Source organism: Myotis lucifugus, unplaced genomic scaffold, assembly GCF_000147115.1.
Source record: "Myotis lucifugus unplaced genomic scaffold, Myoluc2.0 scaffold_18, whole genome shotgun sequence".
Lineage (NCBI taxonomy): Eukaryota > Metazoa > Chordata > Mammalia > Chiroptera > Vespertilionidae > Myotis > Myotis lucifugus.
Window position 1 is genome coordinate 2,166,322 of NW_005871066.1, and position 26,042 is coordinate 2,192,363.

A 26,042-nucleotide genomic window follows, 5' to 3' on the forward strand; every position below is an offset into this window, starting at 1 on the left:
GAGGAGGGGGGTAGAATACCTTAAGCATGACATATACACACAGGCACGCCTATGATGAATCATTTTCCTAGCAAATCTTGAAAGTCTATAAAAGGTCACTGGAAGAATCCAGTAAAATGTTTCACCGTGTCTTGTGGCTTATAATCTTTTTACAGGCATATAAAAAGAGTTTTATGTCCATGCAATTGCTAAGCCACTGGTTTCATTACAAGAAAGAAACATCAGGGGGGAAAAAAACAACAACAAACCTGTGAGCTCCTAAACTTTGGGGTACAAATAATATTATAATCTGGAAGAGGGAAAGACATAAAGGAAAAGAGAAAATGGATAATAAAAGATCATTAGGATGCGAAATAGGCACCTGGCTCATGAATTACCTTGAAAGCACAATTTTAAAATATAATTATCTCGATTCATTCCCTCCTGAGGAAATGTACATGTAAAGCCAGTGGTTTCTCCCTGGCCCACTGACAACCTTAAGCCAGGTGGCTTCTGGTGTCCCCATTCGAAGAGGCACAATCCCTTTGTGGGAGGCCAGGCTGGAGAAAAATTTGCAAAGGAAGGGAGAGACATCAAGTAGATGTCGGCTCTTATTGCAGACAACATCGAGGCTGATTAGCTGTGCGGACCAAGCGCCCAACAGGAATCTCTCACCACTGGAAAGTCGGACATTCGGGGTGCTGGCTGCTTGCTCTTCAACCCAACCCCCCCTGCAGCCGGGGCAAGGCCGCCTGTGAAGGTGCCAGGGAGGGCGTTACCGTCACAGTGGGAGAGTTCACTGTCATCTTATTCTTTCTCATGGACGCCCCAAAAAACTCAAGAACAGTGCAGAAGATGGGCATGGAAGTTAAAGTACTTTTGTTATTTTGGAATATTTAATAATCTGACTGCCAAAACCGGTTTGGCTCAGTGGATAGAGCGTCGGCCTGCGGACTGAAGGGTCCCGGGTTCGATTCCGGTCAAGGGCTTGTACCTGGGTTGCGGGCACATCCCCAGTGGGAGATGTGCAGGAGGCAGCTGATCGATGTTTCTAACTCTATCTCTCTCCCTTCCTCTCTGTAAAAAATCAATAAAATATATTTTTTAAAAATAATCTGAGTATATGTGGGAAGCAACATAGCATCTTGCCTTTTAGAGTCAGGCCAAGGTTCGACTGTTGGCTCTGCCATGTGACCTCGGGAGTTACTTAACCAAGCTGACCCTCAGGTTCCCTATGTTCTTATATCCTTACATGTCTCCCTGGGTGTCTGTGAGAATTAAATGCAATAGCACAGGTGAAGCATCTAATACAGCTCCGCAATGCCTTATCCGCATCCCCCAAATCAAAAAATTCCAACAACCAAAGCCTTTTCCTAAATCATCTGTAGGCAAAACCTGACCTGAGGCCATTTAGTCTGCTTTTTAATCCACTTATGTGAGCATTTATGTTTCTCTGCAGAAATATTAATGTTTGATTATATGGAGTTGCCCTAGACCCTCCTGGAGTATTACATAATGTCTGGTATATGCACCCTCTTCACTTTGTAAATCCGAAACATTATGAATTTTCAAAACACACCTTGTCCGAAGAGTTTCAGATATGGGATTATGAACCCATATGACATCCTCACTCTAGTGTTAATTTATGAATTCCCTAGGCCCACTTCATTGCATATCAAGACTGCCTATGTATGGATTTCATTTATGTTAAAAGAGTTTATGTGGCCTGGCCAGTATGGCTCAGTGGTTGAGCGTCCACCCATGAATCAAGAGCTCCCAGGTTTGATTCCTGGTCAGGGCACATGCCCGGGTTGCAGGCTCCATCCCCAGTAGGCGTGCAGGAGGTAGCAGATCAATGATTCGCTCTCATTGATGTTTCTATCTCTCTAGTCCTTTCCCTTCCTCTCTCTCTAAAACCACAAAGATCTGACTTGTAGAAGCTGGTGTTTGAAAGTTGTACAAATTAAAGTGAGTCCAGTTACAGGAAAATAAGTAGTTCTCCGTTCACTGCAGGCTGCTTAATTCTTGGGCATAAGTTGTTCTGAAAGCTGTTACATGTTTATATTCATTTTTAACTACATAAAGAGATGAGTTAATAATAATAAAACCTTAATTAGGTTAAGAGCATACGTAACCAATTCTTTTCAATGTTTCCCAAATGCCAGTTGAGAGGATACCATTAGCATAACCGACCAGAGAAGTATTAGCACCATCTGGTGGTGAAACTGAAAACTGCATGTGTATATGCGCCCCCTCAGCTGTTAGAAATCAGTTCTCAAACTGAAAGAGGTTATTGACCCACAAGACAGTGTTATTTCCTCAAGTGCTGACTTCATTCTAGACTTCTATAATCAACGCCGCAAAGTCACAATAGCAGACGGATACATTTGCCAAGTTTATGTTAAAAGAAACAAATGAAAAAAAGAACAATTTTATAAGAATTAAATATATACATATGGTGTCCCCCCAAAATGTACACATACTTTGAATAATTAATTCCAACGAGTTAAATCTGGAAAAAAAAAACCATCAAGAAGATCGTCTGGTGCAGAGTAAATGTTCAAACAATGCCAGCCAGTCAAAGGAGCTCTTTAGCAGTTTGCATGGTGATTCTTTGATTATTACGCACAGCGTGAAAGTTTTCTCCTAGTCTGTTGCTTGTTTGTTTATGGACATTTATCAGGCAGGAGTCTGTTTATGCAACCAACCCTGTCACTTTTTTTTCTTTTATGGATTTTATTGTAACCTGGCTGTTTATCTCAACATCTTACTGAACTGACCTCTCCCAGTTTCTCAGTTTGTGGTCAGAATCTTAAGGTTCCTCTTTGGTCTCCCCAGACATCACTCGTGTTCCTTCCATGGATGACAACCACAGCCACTGCTTTTTCATGTTTCCCCTAACGAACACGTTCCTTTTGTCCATAAAAGGTGGGGAGCCTTTTATCCACTCCAGTGGTTCCAACAATCCCCGAGGGCAGCGACACTGACATCATTCGCACAGTACTTTTCACTGGAATTTTTATCTTGATGTTCCACAATCCTTTATATGCCCTAAGATAGAATCATCTCTAAGGGGTATTGTTATGCTTTGTTCCTTTAACTTACAACAAACAGTATGTGTGGGATATTTTTTATGAACAAAAGATTCTAATGTCTATGGAATATGCATACTCTCTAGTCTAGAAGAACACAAATGCTGGTAAAAGTGGGAGAATGGGAGAAGACATACTTTCCACGTTAACTTCCTTGTGCCTCTTGAAGTTTGTACTATGATGTTAAACGTATAAGTCTATCCTATATAATAAAAGGGACCTTCTCGTCAATCCCACCAAACCTATTCCTGATGTGGCTGGTGGTGTCACTTCCACACTCAGTCTCTGCTATGCACTGGGGGTCATCCTGTCCTTCAAATGCACATCAAGTACCATATGGAAATGGCACCTACTCATTCAACAGCAACCCTACTCATCCCTGACCCATCCATTCATTCAACAGCAATCCAACTCGCCTGACCCACCCACTCATTCAACAGCAACCCTACTCACCTCTCACCCATCCACTCATTCAACAGCAACCCTACTCATCCCTGACCCAGCCACTCATTCAACAGCCACCCAAAGCACACACAGTGAGTCCAGCCCTGGACACAGTTGAAAAGATGAAAAGATACTATCAATAAAATACACTCACGAAGCCCCATAGCTTGGGGTGCAGAGCAGCCACACCACACGTTTAAACAGGATTTCTAAAAAACGGATTCCTTAAGCCATTTGCAAGTATTTATTTAGGTAAGAGATCATAAAACACATTTTATAATACACATAAGAAAAAACACATTCAAATGAATAAAAGATAAAATGACAGGAGGTGACAGAATTTAGTGTTTATAAATGAGAACATCAATAACTTTAACAATTTAGAGAAGAAACTTAAAGTGTACTTAAAAGTTTGAGACCATGCTTTACAATATTTTATAACACAAAAATAAAGTGTTAGGCTTTTAAAGAAATACATTACTTAATAGTTTTTCAACAGATTTCATAACGGATTTCTAGACACTGTCATATATGACATGAAAAGTAAAGTCAAGAGCTTTGGCAAGCCAAGTATTAGTCCACAGCAGCTTGTGAAGTTTTCTTTCTTATATAAAAATTCAATTTACATTTGTTGTTACAGGAACAGAAAGAAACTAACATGCCAAGTATATCTGAGGAGTCTGTTAGCTATAAAGCAAAAATAATTACTTTTGAAAGCTACATTTTATGAAAATGTGTACCAGGCAGCATCTTCAGAAACAGCAAATGTAAACCATGTGATTATTAAGTCTTCTAAATAAAACATCTCACCCCCAAATCTCACACAATATCCCCTAAGTCCGCATCTCCTGTTCGGAGAAGCCTCAGCTTAAACGAATGTCCATTTGCTCTTTGAGAAAGCCCTTGCCTCCATTACTAAAAACGTTCCGTAAAGTCCCTAAGAAATGTCTTCAGTGCGACAGTAACAAGATACATCCAATAGAGGCCCACAACCCACAGGAAGCCGTATGAGGCTAAAGAGTGACTCTAACTCCCTAAGACCCCTCTGTGCTGAGACCCACAGCTCCAACAAGACAACTTACAATTTCTTACTTAAAAACAAACATTTTCTCGTGAATAACTGAATAATCGGGTTTCTAGGAAATGAGGCTTTTAGATTAAAATTTAGCAAAATCAACTATAATAAATTTTCCTCCAGGCAATTTATGAATGACAAATCAGTTGAAGTTTTTTACATACAGAAGACATAAATACTGCATAATATGTAGTGAATATTGGCACATACCCTTTTGTTTTTAAAGCATAAAATGCCATCAGCATATCTGCCGCTCTTAAGATACACGTATGACGGAGCTCAAAGCCACCGCTGAGCGGCGCGGGAACTGCCCGCTCAGGGCTTCCCGAGAGGCTTGTAGCAGGCGTCAGGCTGCCAGAGGCGAATGTCCACAAGGACCTGATTGAGCTTCTGCATCCAGAGGTCCCGCTCCTCCTTGGTGTCTGCGGACAGCCAGTGCCTGTGGGAGCAAACCAGCAGCTGCTCAGAGCTCCTCCGCCCCTTCCACATCGCCCCTTACGTGGGGGAAAGCCTCAACGAACCGGTAAAATGAGTTCCTCTGCACCCTCTGTAAATGGATGCTAATTGAGAGCCCCATAGGGAGATGCTTTAAGTACAATTTTTAAAATGAGAAACATTTAATTTAGATAAAAGGCCCTGTGTAGAAATAGTTAAGTGAGACAAAGGAGAATGCAGAACGATAAAATGTTTATATTTTAACAAAATCTATGATCCAAACGGTTTTGAGAAGCCACCAAGAAGTGAGGGCCCTCCAGTCTCAAATGTGTGAGTAACGAAGGGTCCACTCAAATCACAATCCTATATAATAAAAGGCTAATATGCAAATCGACTGAACAGCAGAATGACTTGTCGCTATGATGCGCACTGACCACCAGGGGGCAGACGCTCAATGCAGGAGCTGCCCCCTGGTGGTCAGTGTGCTCCCACAGGGGGAGCGCCACTTAGCCAGAAGCCGGGCTCACGGCTGGCGAGCACAGCAGCAGTGGTGGGAGCCTCTCCTGCCTCCGCAGCAGCAGTGCTAAGGACCCCTCGGGGGATGTCCGACTGCCAGCTTAGGCCCATTCCCTGTGGGGAGCGGCATAAGCCAGCAGGCGGACATCGCCTGAGGGGTCCCAGACTGCAAGAGGCGCAGACCAGGCTGTGGGATCCCTCCCCTCACCCAGTGCACAAATGTCGTACACTGGGCCTCTAGTGATATTATAATGAGAAAAACAAAGAAAGTACAGTTGTGGGAGTCACATGGGATCTGGCTATTTTTACTGCAGGAGAAGGTCAAGGAGAAGGTCAAGAAGAAGTCTGGGAGGGCTTGTTAGTAGGTAAAGGTAAGACTATATGAAAAAGGGTTAACATAGGCTGCTGTGGTCAGGAACCACTTGGGTACTGAATTTTGGCTGGTTCCCCCACTGACTGTGGCCCTGGACAAACGACCGTAAACCAACTGTGCCCCCTGTCCTGTCCTGTCTTATGCTGCAGAGAAGCCCCCAAAGGAAAGGAGGGGAGGAGTTCCACTGAGTTAATCTGAAGTAATCTAGACACCAAGAATCTCCAGGGAACGGGTCCCCTACCTGAGCTATTTTTAAGTCCCACATCAGAAACCCCTGGAGCAGCTCCATCCACCCCCGTCTGCAATGCCCAGCTACAGCCTCATTAATAGACTGTGTCAAACTCGAACTTTTGTCCCTAATCACAACGGTATATGATGAAGTTGGCTTTAGGCTTCTCTTGGGCATCCAAGCAAAAGAATCTTAGACTCTTAACAATAAGCTTTTGCACCTTATACCTAAGGTTCGGTCTAACAGAAAGTGACACTCCCAATAGTTCATTCTGTTCACTTCCAACCAGAACTTGTGTGTAAAGGCTCTTCAAATAATATTTGGCTTCCCCATTATACATGAACTCTTCAAACTTAACCCAAAGTATATCAGCTAACTGCCCTGAAAATGGCTACACTGTGAGAACACCGAAAGCATGATTAGCTAAGATATAACCTGAACTAGATTCGTGCACCAGTGGGGTCTCTCGGCCTGGCCTGCACCCTCTCGCAATCCAGGACCCCTCGGGGGATGTCAGAGAGCCAGTTTAGGCCCGATACCTACAGGCCAGGCTGAGGGACCCCACCGGTCCACAACTGGGGTCAGGGAGGGACCATGGGAGGGCTCCAGGGCATGTCCAGCCTATCTAGCCAAGTCCCGATGGGCCGGACCTCAGCAGCAAACTAACCTACCGGTCAGAGCGTCTCCCCCCTGGTGGTCAGTGTGTGTTATAGCAACTGGTCGAATGGTAAGACACTTAGCATATTAGGCTTTTATTGTATAGGATGGTAAGCTTTTCTTCACTAGACTAATTTAGTTGTTAGATTGTTCACTTACTATGTGTGTTTTGTGTTCTTATTAAGCCTATACCCCCTAAAGACAGGGATGACCCTGATATTCCTTACACTGTAAGAGCATATGGGCAGTTAGTTACTGTGTTGGCAGAACTATCTGCAGCCCAATACTTACTTGGTGACACAGAGTGTGTCCCTGCACTGGCTGACAAGCGTCTCTCGGTCATCTTCTCTTTGTGGTCGGACAGTAATTAATTCAAAAGTGTTGCGTCTTGCACAAAATTCTCTGTTGGCTGGTTCTATCTGACGACTGGTACAATTGGCCAGATTTATCCTTCCTATGGGATTCTTTAAAAATAAAAATTTTTAAAAAGTATTAGCAGAAGGCAAACAAGACCATTTAAGTCAGCATTACGCAGTATTTAAGTTTTTATAAATTGAAAAAGCCACATGGCTACAATAATACTAAAGTAAATTTAATATTTTTTGACTAAAAATGTCAATTAAAAATATTATAAAACATTTAGGAAGAAAGATAAATATATGCCTTACAATATTTTAAGAGTGGTCAAATCACAGGGAATGGATAAAATATAAAAATTCTGCGCGCGCGCGCGCGCGCACACACACACACACACACACACACACACACACATTTTGCAAAAAGCACGTTTTCGATGGCCTAGTAAACAGGCTCCCAGGGGAGCGGGTGGTGGAGGCCCGAGGGAGCACTTAGTGAAACAGCACGTCAAGGGGCCTTCCCACCGACCTGCACCCTCAGCCTTACCTTCCGTTTCTCGTCATCGGGGTACGTCCAGTAGGAGATACAGTTTCCAGACAGAATACACCATCTTCGATGCCAGGCACCAAACCCACTCACATCTTCAAATATGGTCTGGAAAAGTCAGGGAGATCCTGGCTTAATCACTTGGGGACCAGTTAAATGTTAATCCCACTGGCTCAATGTCACAGTATGCTGGAATCTGTCCTGCTTCACACTCTCCCTGTGTGACTTCCATCCTGTCTCATCCTCAGTGATGAGAATCACTGCTGCTCACACCCAGACATGTGCCCAGATTTTCAGCAGCATCAACAGGCACCAGCACTTAGAACCTCTGCGTATTAACCCCAAGTACGTACCTCTACCTAATATCAGACTTTCTAAAAGCATGGTATCCCTGACCAAACGCTCCTTAAATAAGAGAAAAGTATTTCAAGTGTTGGAGAGTAAAGTGATTTGAGAATGTCATGCCTTATATATTGAAAAAAACAATTAGACTTAATGCAAAAGACTGGCATTTAATTTCTATTTGATACAACAAAACAGGACTGGAAAAGAGGCAAACAGCCAACTAGTAACACGGGGGCTTTTCCATGGAAGAGCTTCTACTCACACAGAGTAAGTAGGAGCTGCTTCCCCCACCCCCACTGTTTCTTAGTCATAATGGAGCCCTAATGTATGCAAGTCCTTCCTATTAATTTAAGAAAAGAATCCATTTAGACACTATTATATTAAGAAACAGAGCAAGGCGAAAATGCCCCAGCGCCCTAGTCAGGGGTGGGCAGGCTTTCTCTGTGAAGGGCAGAGAGCAGAGATTTGGATTGTGTGGCTCTTTCATGACCATTCATCTGGCCGCTGCTGCAGTGCAAAGCGCCCACAGACAACATGGAGACCAATGAGCCTGAGTTCTAATGGAACTTTATGAAAACAAACAAGGGGCATACTCTGCTGGCCCTAATGTAGGTAATCCAAAGGTATCTTTGTGATTTCAAAATGCACTAAGAATTTTCCACCTTAAGGTGGTTCAACGAAGCACTACACCAAACAACAGTGGGAGAGAGAGCCTCCTCCATCCACAAATTTGTGTAATTTTACCAAAAGGTGGCTTGAGTTAGCAGTGCAATCTCTGGCCCTGGAGGGAAATTACTCTGTGTGAAGAAATGTCTCCATGATAGAATAAAACCTCACATTTATTAGCTTAATTAATTAGCTCACACTCATTAGCTGACTCCAACCATATGCTCTCTTACCCCACCTTTATTTCTTTTCCCCAGTTTACGCTCTCTCCTCCCCAAGGCCTGGTTTCTCTAGGCAACACCTGCACACAGCCACCCAAGGGAATAAGACAAGAATCTTATTTCAGCCTCATGGACAGAGCTAGCACGACTGACTCACTAGCGCCCTCCTGTGTTTCTGCTCACCTTTCACATCATAAAGGTAACAGACAGGGGGACATTAGACGGAGAAGAGTAACAGTTGTCACTATGCCCTACTCTAATCAGAGAGGAATGACAAGGGGACAGCTTTTCCTTTTTATAGCTGAGAGAACTAAGGGCCAAGGAAAGCCAATGACACCATCACAGCGCAGAGCACAGACCAGGGACCTTCTAGACATCCAGAGTGTTCGTCCCTTGCTGCTCATCAGTCTAGACCCGTGGTCGGCAAACTGTGGCTCACGAGCCACATGCGGCTCTTTGGCCCCTTGAGTGTGGTTCTTCCTAAGCCTTAGGAGTACCCTAATTAAGTTAATAAGAATGTACCTACCTATATAGTTTAAGTTTAAAAAATTTGGCTCTCAAAAGAAATTTCAATCGTTGTACTGTTGATATTTGGCTCTGTTGACTAATGAGTTTGCTGACCACTGGAGACGGAGCTGGAGGAGCACCACAGAACCACTTATCAAGGCTCTTTGGATGGTCATTACCTTCCTTCTAGCTGTCAGGAAGGGAAACTGAACACCTCAAATTTCAATTAACTTATTTTTTTAAAATATATTTTTATTGATTTCAGAGAGTAAGGGAGAGGGAAAGAGATAGAAACATCAATGATGAGAGAGAATCATTGATCGTCTGCCTCCTGCACGCCCCCCACTGGGGATCAAGCCCACAACCCCGGCATGTGCCCTGACCTGGCATGTACTGTGACCTCCTGATTCATAGGTCCACGTTCAACCACTGAGCCACACCTGCTGGGCCCCCTCTACTCGATAGAGGGCAGAGGTCATTAAAATGCATTGATTAGACAGGGACAGAAGTTATCTGGGAGAGTCCAGAGCCCTTTCTGTGAGGATAAGCCTGAGGAGAGAGAACAAACTAGCTTAGAGCTCAGGCATTATATGTAAATGAACTAGCTGCCAGAGTCCATCCGTCACCGTCAGTAGGAGACTGGATAACGGTGTCTCTAATACAATATGGAAATATTTACATTAAAAGGTCAGTAAGTAAACACTGCCTTCAACCCAGGGATTTATAGACAGGCTTTTCCAAGACTACCTAGTGCCACCTGCTGGATGTGCACGAGAGAAAAGCTAGCAGGGAAGCCAGGTTTACCGTCCACTTGGCCACGTGGACTTGCCGGGCAACCCAGCTCCTCTTACTGCACCTTTCACAGCCACTGCGAATGCTTTGTTTCATTCAGGTTCTTGCTTCACAGAGGAAACTGAAGCTACTGGACTTTCCCTACTTCTTGCATCACACCCACCTTCATCCACATATTCTTCACACATACGTTTCTCCTCTGATAACTGAAAAAATATAATTCTGTACAAAATCAGTCCTGTGACCGTGTAGTGTGGTTTGGGTCTGATTTCATCTCACTCTCATGATCTTATTTATCCCAGGAATTCTTCCTGAACTGCCTCAATCTCCAACCCTATTAAAAGCTACCCATTGTATCTGAAGACTCAAGTTGAGCCTAATAAGATGTCAACGAAATCCTTCTTTTATCCTAAAGATCCTGTCAAGTACCACACGCTTCTCACCCACCTGCAGCCAAACTCTGTTTCAAGGAGCTGCTCGCACTCCCATTCCTCATGTCCACTCCCTGACCGCCCGTTTATTAACGTGCACGCACTCTGTGCTTTTGACCTTGATAGCACTGTATCGTATTTACTGTCCACTTGTCCTTCTCCCAGCTAAACTAAAAGTTCCTGAGCAGAGGAACTTCTGTGGCCTAGGACATTCCCACACCAGCACAGTCACTGGCATGTAATGGACATGCAGGGAATCTTTACTCAACCAATTTACCACTGAATCACACAGGCTTTCCTGCCTACGAAAAATCAAGTCTAACCTTCACAAAACAGAAAAAAAGAAAATACATATAAATTACTTACTAGAAAACCTTTTTCTTCAACACTTGAATTCACTTGACATTTTATTTTTAAATAAATATGACCTTCCAAAGGAGATAAAAAGGGCACCTGCGAAGAAAGACAGTAAATTATTTGCAAAACACTTTCAAACTGGCATTTTTCTTGATAAGAGTTTAATCATGAACGGAGAATATTGTGCCTTGAAAACACACTATTTTCTAAAGCGGGAATATAAACTAAGTGGCCAAAAAGCCACTGGTTCCTCAGCATCAAGTGCTTTTGAAGAATAAGCACATTCAAATTAGAGCTGGTAAAAACAAAACCCTTAACATGATCAAGAAAACACAGATATAAGAAGAGAATACAAGTGCTTATCCATTCTCCATCAATATATTCAATAGGAGACTGGATAAACCAACTGGTACAGTAATACAACAAAATATTACTCAGAAGTAAGTAACAGTGAACTGCAGATTTAAAAAGTTGATCCTCAAATTCATATGAAATTGCAAGAGGTCCCAAACAAGCAAAACAATCTTAAAAAAGAAAAACAAAGCTGGAAGAACCATACTTCCCAATTGCAAAACTTAATCCAAAGCTACCATAACTACAACAGTGTGGTATTGGCATAAGAATAGACGTATAGACAAGAACAGAACTGAAAGTTCAGAAATAAACCCATACATCTTATAGCCAATTGATTTTCAATAGGGTACCAAAACCATTCAATAAAGAAAGAGCAATCTTTTCACAAATGGGGTTGTGAAACTGGATATCCACATGCAAAAGAATGAAGCTGGATCCCTACCTCATATCATATATCAAAAATTAACTCAAAATGAATCAATGACCTACGTATGAGAGCTACAAATAAAATCTTAAGTCTTAGAAAAAAACATAAAGGTAAATATTAAATAATCATGAATTTGGAAACATTCTCAGATATGAGAGCAAATGCAGGAGCAACAACAGAAAAAAAACAAACAAACAGAGAAATTAGGCTTCATCAAAATTCAAAACTTTTCAGTATGTAGATTCCTCAAAAAATTAAAGATAGAAATAACATATAATCGAACAATCCCACTTCCGGAAATTTACCCAAAAGAATTGAAATCGGGTCCTGAAAGGGATATTTGCACTCCCAGGTTCATTGTAGCATCTTCATAATACCCTAGAGGTGAAACAACCTACATGTCCATCAATAGATGAACAGATACTGGAAATGTGATGCAGTCTTCTCCTTCCTCCCCATTTCTGAATATAAAAACTACTCTGAAGTTTGTCTTTTAGGCTTTAAAACTCCCCTGTGCATCTTTTCTTATGTGTCCTAACCCACAGCCCACATAGCAGATTCATGAGGTTGACTATTGTGTCTTTTTATTGGCTGTTCCCATATCCTACTGTCAAATCATACCCAGGCATTCAATAAATGTTTGCTAAAAGAACACTGTTTGGGCAAATAAATACCCAGAGTTCTTTACTGAAAAAAAGAAAAAATAAATATGGTATATAGATACAATGGAAATACTATTTAGCCATAAAAAAGGAAATTCTGTCAGATGCTATAATATGAATGAGCCTTGAGTACATTATGCTAAGTGAAATAAGCCAGTCACAGAAGGACAGATACTTCTGGCTCCACATATATACCTGGAAGTATATACCACGTATATGTACCTGAAGTAGCCAAGCTCATAGACGCAGAAAGTAGACTAGGTGTTGCAGGGGCAATTTAAAAAACAAAACAAGCCATAAGCCAGATTTAACCTGTAGGCTAAAAGTTTGCCTGGTGTTGTGGTAGACTAAGCCCTACTATATTGGTATTGCATTAAATATAAATGGGCTAAACACCCCAATGAAAAGACAAAAGATTGTCACACCAAATAACAAAATATGACCATAAAATACGTTTATACACAAATCTGACATATATAGTCACAGATGTATTGAGAATAAAGGAAGGAAAAAGATATAACATACAAACACTAATCATGAGAAAGCTGTTGTAGCTATTAATAGCAGATAAAATAGACTTTAATATTATCAGAGATAAAGTGAATAATTCATCAAGATGATATAATAATCTTAAATGTTCACAGACCTAATAATGTAGCTTTAAAATACAGGAAACATAAATTGACAAAACAAGAATTAAATGCCTAAATTGAGACTATATTGTTCTTACTGATTGGAATTTGGGGGGATTGATTTTTTTCCAAATAAAATCATGCTGTTTATCTAGCATGGAAAACATTCAGACAATAGAGTATACAGATGTCATATATAAAGTTGTATACCTGAAATCTATGTTATTAACCAATGTTACCCCAATAAATTTACTAAAAAATTTTAAAAGTAAACATTCACATAAATATTTGTAAATGTATCATTCTTATCAACATAAAGACTTTTCATGTCAAAAGTACCTTAAATTATAAAAGCTGCTTAAGTATATGTAAGAATTTTAAAAGATTTAGAATTTAAAGATTATAACAAACATGAGAAATTCAATTGGAGAGGTTGAGTCATTAGAGTAAAATGGTTAACATACATATATTTATTGACATTGACTTCTGGTCAAGAAAGAATGATGTTAATGTCTGTCATTCCTGCTGTCCAGTGAAAAAGAATGATCTCCTAGTTGGAATAATCTTAGTTCAGTCTAAATAATTTTTTAAATAAGAGAGTGGAAGGGAAGGGGAGAGACAGAGAGAGAAACATCAATGCTGCAACTGAGGTACGTGCCCTTGATTAGAATCGAACCTGGGACCCTTCAGTCTGTGGGCTAACACTCTAACCACTGAGCCAAACCAACTAGGGCACAGTCTAAATTTTAAAGTTTTAATTGTAAGGTTAGTTTCCAACAATTTAATCTTCTCTTGGCCAAAAAGTATAGATTTCAATAGATTAATTCCATTAGACAAACCTCAAAGTTTCTGGATTTAAAAGGGAACCATAATGTAGAATCAAAACACCACATATCTCATTATTTTGTTTGTTATAAATTCCCTTGCCTTTTTCTGTTCCATATAGTCAGTTTTAAGTTCCGTAGCCTCTCAATGCTAAAAAAGAGAATTCCATTGTTTTGCAGAATGCTGCTGGTAAAAAGAATCTCAGAAAGATAAAAAGAAAATGGTCCCTCTAACTCCACAACTGTGAAGTACACAATGTTCTTGATTAGAAGCTTGCTCTGAAAAAGTGAACTGAAAATATTCACAAAAGAGTCGATGTTACTACCCCCTTGAGTTTGGAGAGAGATGAAAATGTATGAGCCTATTCTGTTTTCTGTTGAACAAAAGGGTATTTTAAGAATACTGTTAAGAACTGTAAAATGAACCTATAACCAGGACAACTGTGTAATCTTAACACACTGGGATATTTCTGAGAGAGAAAGGGATACCATTAATCATTACACCAGGCCAAAGGCTTACCAGAACACCTCTGTGCACACCAGAACCCTAACCACTCTTCCTGTGACCTCAAAATTCTACAATGCTAATTGGTTGCCCTAAAGCCATTTAAATTGACATCCCTGTGTCCTGGAAAGCAGAAATATCTATGAGGTTTCTTTAAGTCAGAGCTTGAGCTGTGGGATGTCCATCTCTCTTTATCCAAAACATGTAATAAAACCTGAGTATTTTTTTAAAACAGCAAAAAACCTATGACTATTTTGGATTGGTTATTCAAAGAAAAGAAAGTCCTTGAGAGTCTGTGACTCATTGAGATTCATAATTTGAATTCCAGGATGCCAGACTTTACATCAGGTATCTGTAACCTCAAATAAGAAGGTAATCTCCTGTTAGTGGTGCCCTAAATCTCTAGAGCAAACAGTCTGGATTAACCTCAAAGGTCATTCTATTCTGAAGGGATCTCAGAGATAGCTGTTGTATTACTGGTCAAGGCACCAGTAAAATAGGCCAACACTCCCTTGTACCGATAGTATCTGGTAAGATATGGGACACTTGTTTACTCTCTCAAAGTTAATTAAATAGAATAATTATATGAGTATAAAAGGTCTTCCATTTTCTCCACCAATTTAAAGAACACCTAAACATAACTATTTTAAATATTCTTTTATATCAACTACAAACAATTGGAACAACTATTTGCTTTCTCCTGGCACTCACAAAAGTACATTTGGGACAAACTTGACATCAAAATTGTGTTGTATATGAAAGAGACTTTAGAGTATTAGAGACAACCATTTAAATAAAATGATTTTGCACTCAATCACATGGTTGCCTATTTAAGTTATAAATTCAAAAGAATTAAGAGAATAGAAATATTTTGTGACATTTTGAATTAAAATGGCAGATAAAAAAATTTCAAAAAGCAAACATTCTATATTTAACGTGTTACTGAATCCCTCCATTTTAGAGATTAATGAAATCGCTTGCACATGTAGAAATTGGCTTTGTGACAGACAAAAGAGAGTAAGGAATACAGTTCACAGAATCCCAGTTCTTATGTTTAATCTGCAAATCTTGTTCTAACAATAAATAAAATAAACTAATACTGTCCAGCATTTTATAAATTAGCATTTCTAAATACTCAAAAAATGCTTGCAATTGAACTTCAAAAAGATATTAAAAATCCTTTTAAAAATCTAAAATATGATTATTCTTAGTATAATTTTAATGTTAAATTCATTTTAATTTAAAAATTATAAACAAAATATCATCTACATAGCAATATGCCTATAGCCAATTGTGACCAAATAAGTTTTCTACTGAAAGCATCACCAATAGCTCTTTCAATATATGGGAGGTAAACAATCTTGAATAAATTTAATTTGTTATTTTAGTACCCAGAAAATCAACGTTGAAGTGACTACAGAATCTGAACGAATTAAAACATGAAAAAAGAAATAGGAGGAAAGCCAACACCAAATATGCATGAAAAAAAGAACAAAGATGCCCCACTGCAAGAGACTAAAGAAAGAATGTATATAATGTCCTTATTCAAAATAACCAAGAAGGCAGAAGAGTGGTTAGTGAAACAAATACATAAAGGCCAAAACTTAAGGATTGATTTAGCTTGTTAGTTTCAAGCAAAGAAAAAATTGCAACCTTTTCCTGGAACAAATAGCCCAGTAGCTCTCGCTCTTTTACATCATAATTTATCTAAAACAAACAAAATAAAAGACAAAGAGAAAAAAAAATCTAGGGTCACTCAATTTGTTAAACTAGCTGAATTGCTAAGTAAAAAGGTACAGGAATCTTTTAAATTAACATGTTAAAAAATACACTTATGCATTAACAATAATCAAAATTTCAAATATAGTCTGTCAACTACAAGAAAGATTTCATGGAATTCTAAAGCTATGAGAAATGAAGGATCTTTGCTCAATGTTAAAGAGGAAATTCCTAGCAAGGCCAACACTAACTAGGCCTCCTAATGTGTAATACTTCATCTCTATATTCTAACTACAAAAATCTCTTATAATATTTAAAAATTCCCCTGTATTATGAAGCAGGGATCAACCCAAAATTAAAGTTTGCTTCTAGTTCTCATTCCTTAAAATGGTGTTGTTAGTTATTAAAAGTTTAATCATATCACAGTATGGTGAAAAGCACTCAGTGATATTACACAGATCTGAATGCTGATGCTTTAAACCTGGGGAGGAAAGTGTGGGAAGGAAACACTTTCGATTCATGGATACTTGTCTAAGAAATTAACCTATCTTTCCCTATCTTGTCAAAACTAAAACTACTATTCATTTCAAAATATGGGTTCCAATGGGCAAGTGACTATGTTTAAAACTATAAGCTTAACATCTAAGAGCAAAAAGTAATACTTCCGGTTAATAAAAATAGTCACGGGGCCCTAGCTGGTTAGGCTCAGTGGATAGAGTGTTGGCCTGCGGACTGAAGGGTCCCAGGTTCCATTCCAGTCAAGGGCACATGCCTGGGTTGTGGGCTCGATCCCCAGTAGGGGGCGTGCAGGAGGCAGCCGATCAATGATTCTTTCTCATCATTGATGTTTCTCTCTCTCTCTCTCCCTCCCTCTCCCTTCCTCTCTGAAATAAAGATATATTTTAAAAATAATAAAATAAAAATAGTCACAGGGATGTAAAGTACAGCACAGGGAATATTGTAATATTGTAATAACCATGCATGGCTTCAGATGGGTACTGGACTTATCAGGGATCACTTCATTAGGTATATAAATGTCTAATCGCTATGTTGTACACCTGAAACTAACATAATATTGCACATCAACTATAATTGAAAAATAAATTTTAAAAAAAGTAATACTTCTTTAATCAGAACTGACATTTAGAATAAATCAGCATGAAATACTTTCAGGATTTAACTGTTAAGATACAAGGGAGAAATATTTCCAACATCAAAAAATATATCATTTAGGTATAAGAATGCCTCATTAAAATGTACAATTCTAAGAACATACATTTTCAGTCAAAGATTTTAATAGTTGAAAGTACTGGGGCATTTCCACTGACCTAATTTTTCTAAAAACAAACAAATAAATTCGGGTTACCTTGTCCAGAGCAAACTTAGTGTTTCCTACTGAAGACAAGGACAGCGTGTAAGATCCAACAAGGATAAAGTTGCTGGTGCGCACAGCATGGAGACCGCCCGGGCTGGCCATCACTGGAGAGAAAGGGGCTGGGGCTTAGTTCGGAGTGACTTCCCTGTGTAAATCACTCCTCACCTCACCCCGACAGAATGCCATTAACCTGCCACAGAGAAAACTGCATTTTCCTCCATTCCAAATAGGAAGGGAAAATATCAAACTTGCTAGTGACAGCAAACTGTTACGTATTTTATATTTAACTATAGTAGAGTTGAGGCACATCTGAATATTTGGGACCAATAGGTTTTTAAAGATACAGAACCTCAAAATGTGCACATAAAATGCATGGGAATGAGAGAGAAGACTCCAGTGCCATAGCCTAGGTGGCATACTTAGCAGCACAGACAATGCTGCACGGTGCTTCTTAGTTACTCTGTACCAAGAAGAGACCAAAAGCCCAAAGGTGGTGAGTGAAACCAGCTCAACCCTAGCCCCTGCCTAAAGCCGTTCTACAAGGTCCTTCCTGGCTTACGGGTACCCACTGTGCTAGAAAGATGCTTTTCTGACATGATTCAATGCCAGTCATGGTCAGCAAAGCTAACAGAGGTCAACTCCAGTGTTGGCAGCCATAGCAAATCTGCAAGGCAGCATGAGCCAGGGACAGGCATTGCTGCCGCTGCAAGGGTCACGTGACCAGCCTCCCGGACACTGCTGCCAGGGCCTGAGAGATGTGTGGCATCTGACAATGGCGACCGGACAGTAATCTCCCGTGGCACTAAACCACGTAGAAAATGCCTTTCCAAGGAGACTATGTAAACACCCATAAACCGAGAGGGCTGCACGTGCGATTATGCAATTGCGTGGTTCTCTTCCTTATTCTAGTGTTTCAAACAGTTCAAGATCCACTCACCTGAAGAATGAAGACTGCTTTTCTAAAAAAGGGTGTGAAGAAGAAACAAGTTATTTTCTTTATTAGATAAAAGATTTGAATATTAAATACAAAACTCTTTAACACTGCAAGAACATTTCAGAACACATTTTTTTTTCTAAATAATTATGAGATTTTTCCCCCCAGTAATATATTTTAAAGACTTCCAAAGTGCTAAGGGTTTAGAAATATTTACAATCATATGTGTAACATGAAGATTTCACAAGGAGGCTCAATTTTTTAAAAATTCCACTTACTGTAGTTATAGATGTGAGAAGTCGCTTTGGAGTGATAGCCTAAAAGAAAACATATCAGAATATTTTCTATTAAACATTATGATTTAGAGTTTAAAAATAAACAATCTTAAGACACTCCCACATAGAAAATAATTCTTAAATACGAATATACTTGAGTCTTTTATTAAGGTATTACCCATACTATCACTCTTTCTCTGTTAAAGCTAAATAAAATTCTTTTAAATGATGGCTTGAAAAAGAACAGAAGAGCAAAGAGCTGGAAGAATGAGAAGCCAGCTGAAGTCCTGTCCCCACACCTCTCCTAAGCCCTGGTGCAGTGGACGTAGAGATCAGACTCCAGGGAAGGCTGGGGAAGACAAAGGGGTAATACAAGTAAGCTGTCAAATAACAGAGAGAACAGAATCATCAAGCCGAGTGCATGAGGAGCTATACTTAGGATTATAAGTTTATGTCAGTGTTCATACCTATGAAATGCAGTACCTGAAATCTGGGGCATAAAAATTGTCCAAAAACTTGATAATCATTAAAAATTATACATATGGAAACTGGTACAGTATCTATGGTTTCTGATTATTATAATTTGCTGGGTTTCTTTCATCCTCACCTTGGATTTGTATGCCTTTTTCTTCTTATCTGGCACTGAGGGATCTTTCTTTTGCACCTAATACACAAATCCAAAGCATAACTAGTTTAAATCTGTTATCTTTAAGACAACATACTAGTAGTTATTTTAGAGAGTTTTAACTGCTTACCAAGCTGTAAACTTCAATACTGATTTCAAAGTCATTGGACACATCTTCCCTGAAAACACAAAGCATTAAAACTATAACAAAAATACCAAGTTATGGCCCAGGATGATGCCACCATACTGTTAAAAGACTCAGAGCAAAAGAATGCACTGTGTTTCAACTAAAGACAATAGCTATCGACCACTTAAGAATATAAAATTGGTAAGAGCATTCAATTTTTTCAAATATTTTCTTCAGTAATTTACAACTCAAGATCTTCAATAATGGTAATTTTTTTCAAACTTAATTTTGACTTGTTTCAAAATAAGTCTGTGACACTAAATATGTTCTTTCACTGAGATTGAATATTAAGTATGTAATGAGATTTAAAACATACATAAAAAATTATGATCAATATTTTATATGCATATGCATATCTACACACATACACATTTTAAAATACTTCAAAACGTTAAATACCTACAGTCACGTGGAAGCAACATGCTACTCAATGGAAAGAAATGTCAGAAACAGAAGAGTTAAACCAACAAATTGGAAACTGAGTTATGTGTCCACATAAAAAGACTGAAGATTCTGCACTTCACAGGCGATAAGCCCACCTGTGTGCTTAGGCTGTATTAACTACTGAAGGGACAGGTGAGCCGCAACCGCCTGGTGTACTCACAGAGTGTACGTGGTGGAGAACGTCAGGGCATCGCCATTCAGAGAAGTGGTAGTGCTTGCCAGCGGGGTGGCCACCATGTTCTCGGCTCCTGCCTTCAGTATGATCAGGAAGGAGTAAGTTGCTGCGTCTGCAGGAAGGAATCACATTACAGAATCAGATCAAGCAGAATCGGATTTAGGTAACGAGCATTCTGGAAGACCAGAGGAATAAAGGAATACTGCACTGACTTACATAAAATTCATTGAAAATTTTCTAAAATCAACTTTCCAGACACAAAGGTAAGTAAGACATAAGCAGATGATCATAATGCTAAAGTAAGCCTCATCACAGGCTCTCCCACTATGGGAATTACAATAAGTTCACACCCCTCAAATTCTGCTGGCTTCGAGTTTTACCCAGTGACCCCTAGTTCTTGAGCTAATAGTATACAACTCAACGGTATGTACCCGAGTATGCATCTGAGCATGTACTACTATATTTCAAAACTGAGATCAAAATACTATACTTGTGAAAGTTCCTCAGAGATAAATTCTAATGAAAACATGAACTATTTCTTCACTATCTATCATTAAATAACCACAGATTTCAAGGTACACATTAAATGACCAACAGATTTCTACCCACAGCCCACCAAAACAGGACAACAGCAAGAATTAGAACTGAGGTCACCTCTTTCCTACCAAAATGCTCAAACCTTGAAAGGTCCCCACTCTTTACTTTCCCTGCACTTCAAATTCGCTTCTCACCTAGTCTAGGTCTCCTTTCTCTCAAAGAGAATGTCTCACACAAAAATTTAAAGAAAAGTTTACTTATTCAATCTAGAGGGACAGAGGGAATAAAAGTTCAATACAAGTATGTCCATTGCGGGGCTCTTCACTCTCCCAAATGCTATAAATTCAGAATTTATAGAACAAATTTCTTTAACGGGATGAATTTCACATAGAATGAAGTAAGTAAAATGAGTCATTTTAGATGCCCTAAATACTTTCCACAATAAAATTAATGAAACTGATTGCTATGTCAGGATAACTCATCTCAGGAAAATGATGTATGTTCAAAATTATGTTTAACTAACCTTACTTTCAGTTAGAACTTTGTCTGTTACTGTGTGGAATAGTGAGCTCCCATATGAACTGTCCTTGGTTATTTTTACACACATCTTCACAAAAGGATCTAAAGACTCAAGACACAAGCTTTGTAGCTTTGTGTATGCTCTCCAATTGTTCCCATTTGCACAATTCCAAGCTAGGTGAGGTTCATAATCACACATAAGATGTAAAAACCTCCATACCTGGTTTCTGAGCTGTGCTGCAGACAAAATCTGCCTTAAGAGGCAGACGGATTTCTGACAAAGTGACTGACCCCTTGGACGGGACAAATTCACTTTGGGAGAGGAGACCAGCCTTGTTCTTCCTCTGAGGTCCTTCACTCTTCAGTTTATTCAGCTCATCAATCAAAAGCGTTCTCTTCTCAGCTATGTAAAACGATGCAAGTTAATATTTCAAATATTAAAAGTTCCTAAATGAGACCAATTATGTGGCAACAGTACAGAAGCCCAAAGACAAAATCAGTAACTTTCTTTATAGAAACAGGTGGTAGGTAGTTGGGAAAAACCTTAATTGGTCATCTGTTTACCAAGTTCCAATAATTTAATGCTTCAACTATTGGTCAGTTTTCTTATGTGATATAATCTTTCCACCATTCATCACTACACATACATACACACAAACAACAAAATTCACACCCTTTTTTAGCTACAGAAGGTATGTACAGAGAGAGTGTGGGGATGTAAATACTAGTATATCCATATATTCATTCTCAGCCTACTCTGCACAACTGCATGCCTTCAAATGCTTTCCCGTTTCTTTTATCCTTTCATGCAAACTACATCTCATTTTGTGTGGTGGGTGTTCACAGACATTATCCAGAACAAAAAAATAGATGAACTGAACCAGGTTATCAGAAAAGGCCCTTTCTCTACAATTAGGTGTCAGACCATTCGAGGTGAATTGAGTGTTTCCTGGCTAAACCTGCTGGGAGTGCACGGGTCTCACGCACTTGCGATCAGAAGCAGCCTTTCAGCCTCGGCTTCCTCCAGGGATCCCTTCCCGTGCTCCTCGTCCACACAGCAGTTCAGGGCCTGGCTGGCCTGGTAGATCACCGTTTGCTGCAGGTTGATTTCATTGTTGAGTTCCTGGTGAGACCCATGAGAGGAGAGAAAACCCACATTCAGTCACCACGTTCACTTACTGAAACTTGGATTATAACCAATCTGATTCAATAATTTCCAAAATTTCCAGAAAGTTCAAATGTTAGTTTCACCATTCAAGTTTCTAGACTATGCACCAGGAACATTTAACATACTATAATAATTACACTATCAACATTCTTCCTGACAAAGACTTTCAACTCATACTTACTAAAATTATAATTGGGGTGATGTCCAACAAAGTCACACCCTTTTTTAGCTACAGATAGATAAGTTGGTACAGAGAGAGTGTGTGGGGATGTAAATATATTCATATATTCATTCTCAGCATACTCTGCACAACTGCATGCCTTCAAATGCATCCCAGTTTAGAGATATAGAGATTACCTGATTCATTTTATTTAAATTTCATGTATGTGTAACTTTTAAATGTTTTCCTAGAGTAAAAGAACCTTTAAGAGCAAGGTAAATTGCACATTTCACCATCATCTAATTTATAGTTATACTTTAAGGATATTTAGGACAAACATGTTTAAAAATAAATATTTCAATAATATCAAACAAGCTTCCAACTTTTCTAATAAAGAGAACCTTTCTCCAATTAAACTGAACTCAAGAGCAGCTGCTGAGGTCAGGGTGTCAGGCGTCAGACACTGTCCCAGGCCCTCAGGGCCCAGAGACGGAAAGGCTGGGCCTCGTGCTCAAGCTCAGTCTCGTGAAACAAACACCACACACCCCTTCCATCGAGTACACACCTGCATTTTCTGCTTGACGTTCACCTGACAAGGAAAGACGCTCTTTTCTTCAGCATTCCTTTTTCCCTCCAATTTTGAAGTAGCATCTTCCTTCCGAGCAATCTGCTTAATTGAAGGACGGTCTGTTTCTTTGATTCTCTGAGATCTGTACGCATCGATGCTTCAGGAAACAGTTATACTGTTAGAAACCCAGCAACACACTAGCACTATCTTTTATTCAGCATTTCAGCAGAACTGGATACTGATGCTGCAACATGTCAGCAGAACACTTCACCAGGATGGGAAATGCCACTGGGAGAAAGAGAAGCTGACAGAAGTTATTACGAAGTTTTTTGCAAGTTAACTATTAGTAACATAATTACAAGGACTCCAACTTGTTGTATCAATTGAAACCATGAGCCTTAGTGAGTGAATGCCTCCCCCAAATGTTCTCACCTGTAAGGAAGGTCACGGTCCTCAGAACCAAGGCTGTCACCAGACTCGGCCCGCGGGACACGGGTTCTCTGGAACTTTCCTGGTTTGGGACTCTCGTCATGTATGCTACTGCCCTTCAATTCCAATCTAGGTGAGGAAGCGAAACTCTGCAGGGAAGCAGTGGGTATTAATAGGTTTTATGGATGTCACTGATTCTAAATAATTCTGAAGAACTGAATGAATTCTTCTCTATATGAGGAAAATAAATATCACACAAGTCAACTGATTCATCGTAAAAACAAAACTAAACCAAGTTCCTAAAAAAATAAATACAAGTTGAAAGATAGCTAAAACCTACACTCATAACCCTCTTTAGAAACAGTTGTAATTGACTCAATTTCCAAACAAAGTTGCAGTTATTCAATAGAGGGGATGGCTAATAATACAGCTCGCTCTCAAAGAGCATTAAAGTCAGGTTTGCAGACTGTCCCTGGCCCCAGAGTTCTAAATCCCCATGTACCCACCTAAACAAAAGGGGACCCCAATGCTCTTTAGTTTCTTTATGTCCCGAGCCTGTCTCCTCTTTTCTTACCTCTGGACTTATCACGCCGACTGTCTGTGCCAGCGGAGCAAGCAGCGACATCGAGGAGATATTGAGGGCATCCTCCTGGTCCTCCCCGCTCTCGGCTCCCGCCTGGCCCCTCTGCTCCGGGCTCCTGGCCACACCCAGCTCGCCCTCCTGCAGGACAGCACTGAAGATGTCGTTAATCACTCTCGAACTATTGATGTCATCCTCGTCATCCACGCTCATCTCAATGTCACGTTCCACTTCTGAAAAACATTGCAATAAGTGAACGCTGTGATCCAGGCCTTTAAAAATCAGAGGGAGAGCAGAAAAGATCTAACATTCACATGCTTACTAATAAACAGGGGAAAGCCCTGAAGAAAAGCACTTCCTAAACAAAAAATAACAATACAATTTACTAACATATGAAACCAAAATTATTTTCAAATTTCCAGTAATATTTTCTTACCAATAAAAGTGAAATTATCAAAAGCTGACCCAATGCTTTGGGTGTGAGAAAGATTATTAAGTAAGAACTCAAGGTTAGAGCCAAGAGCTTCGGATGTATAAAACATGTTCTTTCAAAGGACTCTTCTCTGGTGGGAGCTGCCTGTGGAGGCGGCAGTCACTAACAGGAAACATGAGCGTCACCTAAGCCAGGATTCACAGGTGCCTCAGGGCCACTAGCTCCCTGACAGTCCATGGAAGTGCCAGGCAGTACACTCCCCGCCCTGTACCAGGCGAGGGTAGGCTCAACCATGTTTTCACAGCGGTTCGTACCCTAAAGATAGCTGTTTCAGTGCTCTATCTCTGTGGAGGCTAGAGTACTTCTTCGTAGTTAAAAAAGAGAGAGAGGGTATTATAAAGTCACAAGCCACTTAGAAATATAGAACACTGGCCCGGCTGGCGTGGCTCAGTGGTTGAGGATGGACCTATGAACCAGGAGGTCAAGGTTCGATTCCTGGTCAGGCCACATGCCTGGATTGTGAGCTTGATCCCCAGTAGGGGGCGTGCAGGAGGCAGCTGATCAATGAGTCTCTCTCATCATTGATGTTTCTATCTCTCTCTCCCTCTCCCTTCTTCTCTGAAATCAATTTTAAAAAAAACTTTAAGAAATATAGAACAGCGTATAGTGGAATATGTGCTTCTACTATTATATTATTTCTCATAACATGTTCAGTGCTAGTAAGAAATAAAGAATAAAAACCAACCTGTCTGCTGCTCAACCTTTGGGTCTGATGTTACTTTTAAAGACTTTTCCTCTTCTAAAAACAGTGTTATTTTCAAAGGGCTAGACTTCGTCATTTCACATTCAGTGAAACCTAAAAAAGTTTTAGGGAAAACCATATTAATATTATAAGAACCCAGAACTTTTTGTTTATAGAATCTTCTCTATCTTTTTTTTTCTGATTACAAAACTGGATTTCAAATTTAGAAATGTACAGAGAATACCCCAAACACCTGCCCTCTCCTACCTCCCCATTTCTCTCTCCAAGAGGAAGGGACACCGATAGAACAGGTTATGTTTGCTCCTCCAGTTTCCCCCTACGGTGATCTATGTGAGTAGCCTTTTGTTTAATCAGCACGTGGACACACTCTCATGCTGTTCTGCAATTTGTTTTCAATTTTTTAAAAAAGTGCCGATAAGAACACTTAAAAAGGGTGCAGGGTGGAGAAGGTCAGTAGGGGAAATAAGGACACATCGGTAATACTTTCAGCAATAAAGATACATTTAAAAAAATAAAAACAACTTAGAAAAACCAGCAACGGAAGGAAACGAGCCCTCTCTATGGAAGCCGCTAACTGTCCTCTGTGAAGGACTGAAAGCTCTTCCTCCGAGATCAGGAACAAGACAAAGAAGCCACTCTCACCACTGCCGGTCAACAAAGCCTCGGAAGCCCCAGTCCAGCGGGGACACGGGGTTACACGGGTTAGCACCGTGTACTTAAAGCTC

The 26,042-nt window shown here is 39.9% G+C and overlaps 1 protein-coding gene across 4 annotated transcripts in view; it reads right to left on the reverse strand.

Annotated features, from left to right (window-relative positions):
• Positions 1–3,740: 3,740 nt before the first annotated feature.
• Positions 3,741–26,042, reverse strand: part of ANLN (anillin actin binding protein) — a 37,563-nt gene continuing 15,261 nt past the window's right edge. Inside the window, exons 9-25 of one of the 4 annotated variants that reach the window (XM_014452744.2) lie at positions 25,300–25,410; positions 24,116–24,354; positions 23,545–23,690; positions 23,110–23,269; positions 22,204–22,339; positions 21,437–21,619; positions 20,146–20,272; positions 19,485–19,533; positions 19,337–19,393; positions 18,733–18,771; positions 18,458–18,479; positions 17,512–17,624; positions 16,080–16,133; positions 11,032–11,118; positions 7,704–7,811; positions 7,092–7,264; positions 3,741–5,029 (exon numbers count right to left, since the gene is read on the reverse strand). In XM_014452744.2, the coding sequence (XP_014308230.1) occupies positions 4,906–5,029; positions 7,092–7,264; positions 7,704–7,811; positions 11,032–11,118; positions 16,080–16,133; positions 17,512–17,624; positions 18,458–18,479; positions 18,733–18,771; positions 19,337–19,393; positions 19,485–19,533; positions 20,146–20,272; positions 21,437–21,619; positions 22,204–22,339; positions 23,110–23,269; positions 23,545–23,690; positions 24,116–24,354; positions 25,300–25,410 (1,928 nt within the window). In that variant the 3' untranslated portion in view covers positions 3,741–4,905. The remainder of the gene's footprint in view (positions 5,030–7,091; positions 7,265–7,703; positions 7,812–11,031; positions 11,119–16,079; positions 16,134–17,511; positions 17,625–18,457; positions 18,480–18,732; positions 18,772–19,336; positions 19,394–19,484; positions 19,534–20,145; positions 20,273–21,436; positions 21,620–22,203; positions 22,340–23,109; positions 23,270–23,544; positions 23,691–24,115; positions 24,355–25,299; positions 25,411–26,042) is intronic. The other 3 variants (XM_023751030.1, XM_006085328.3, XM_023751031.1) reach the window with 3 other exon arrangements.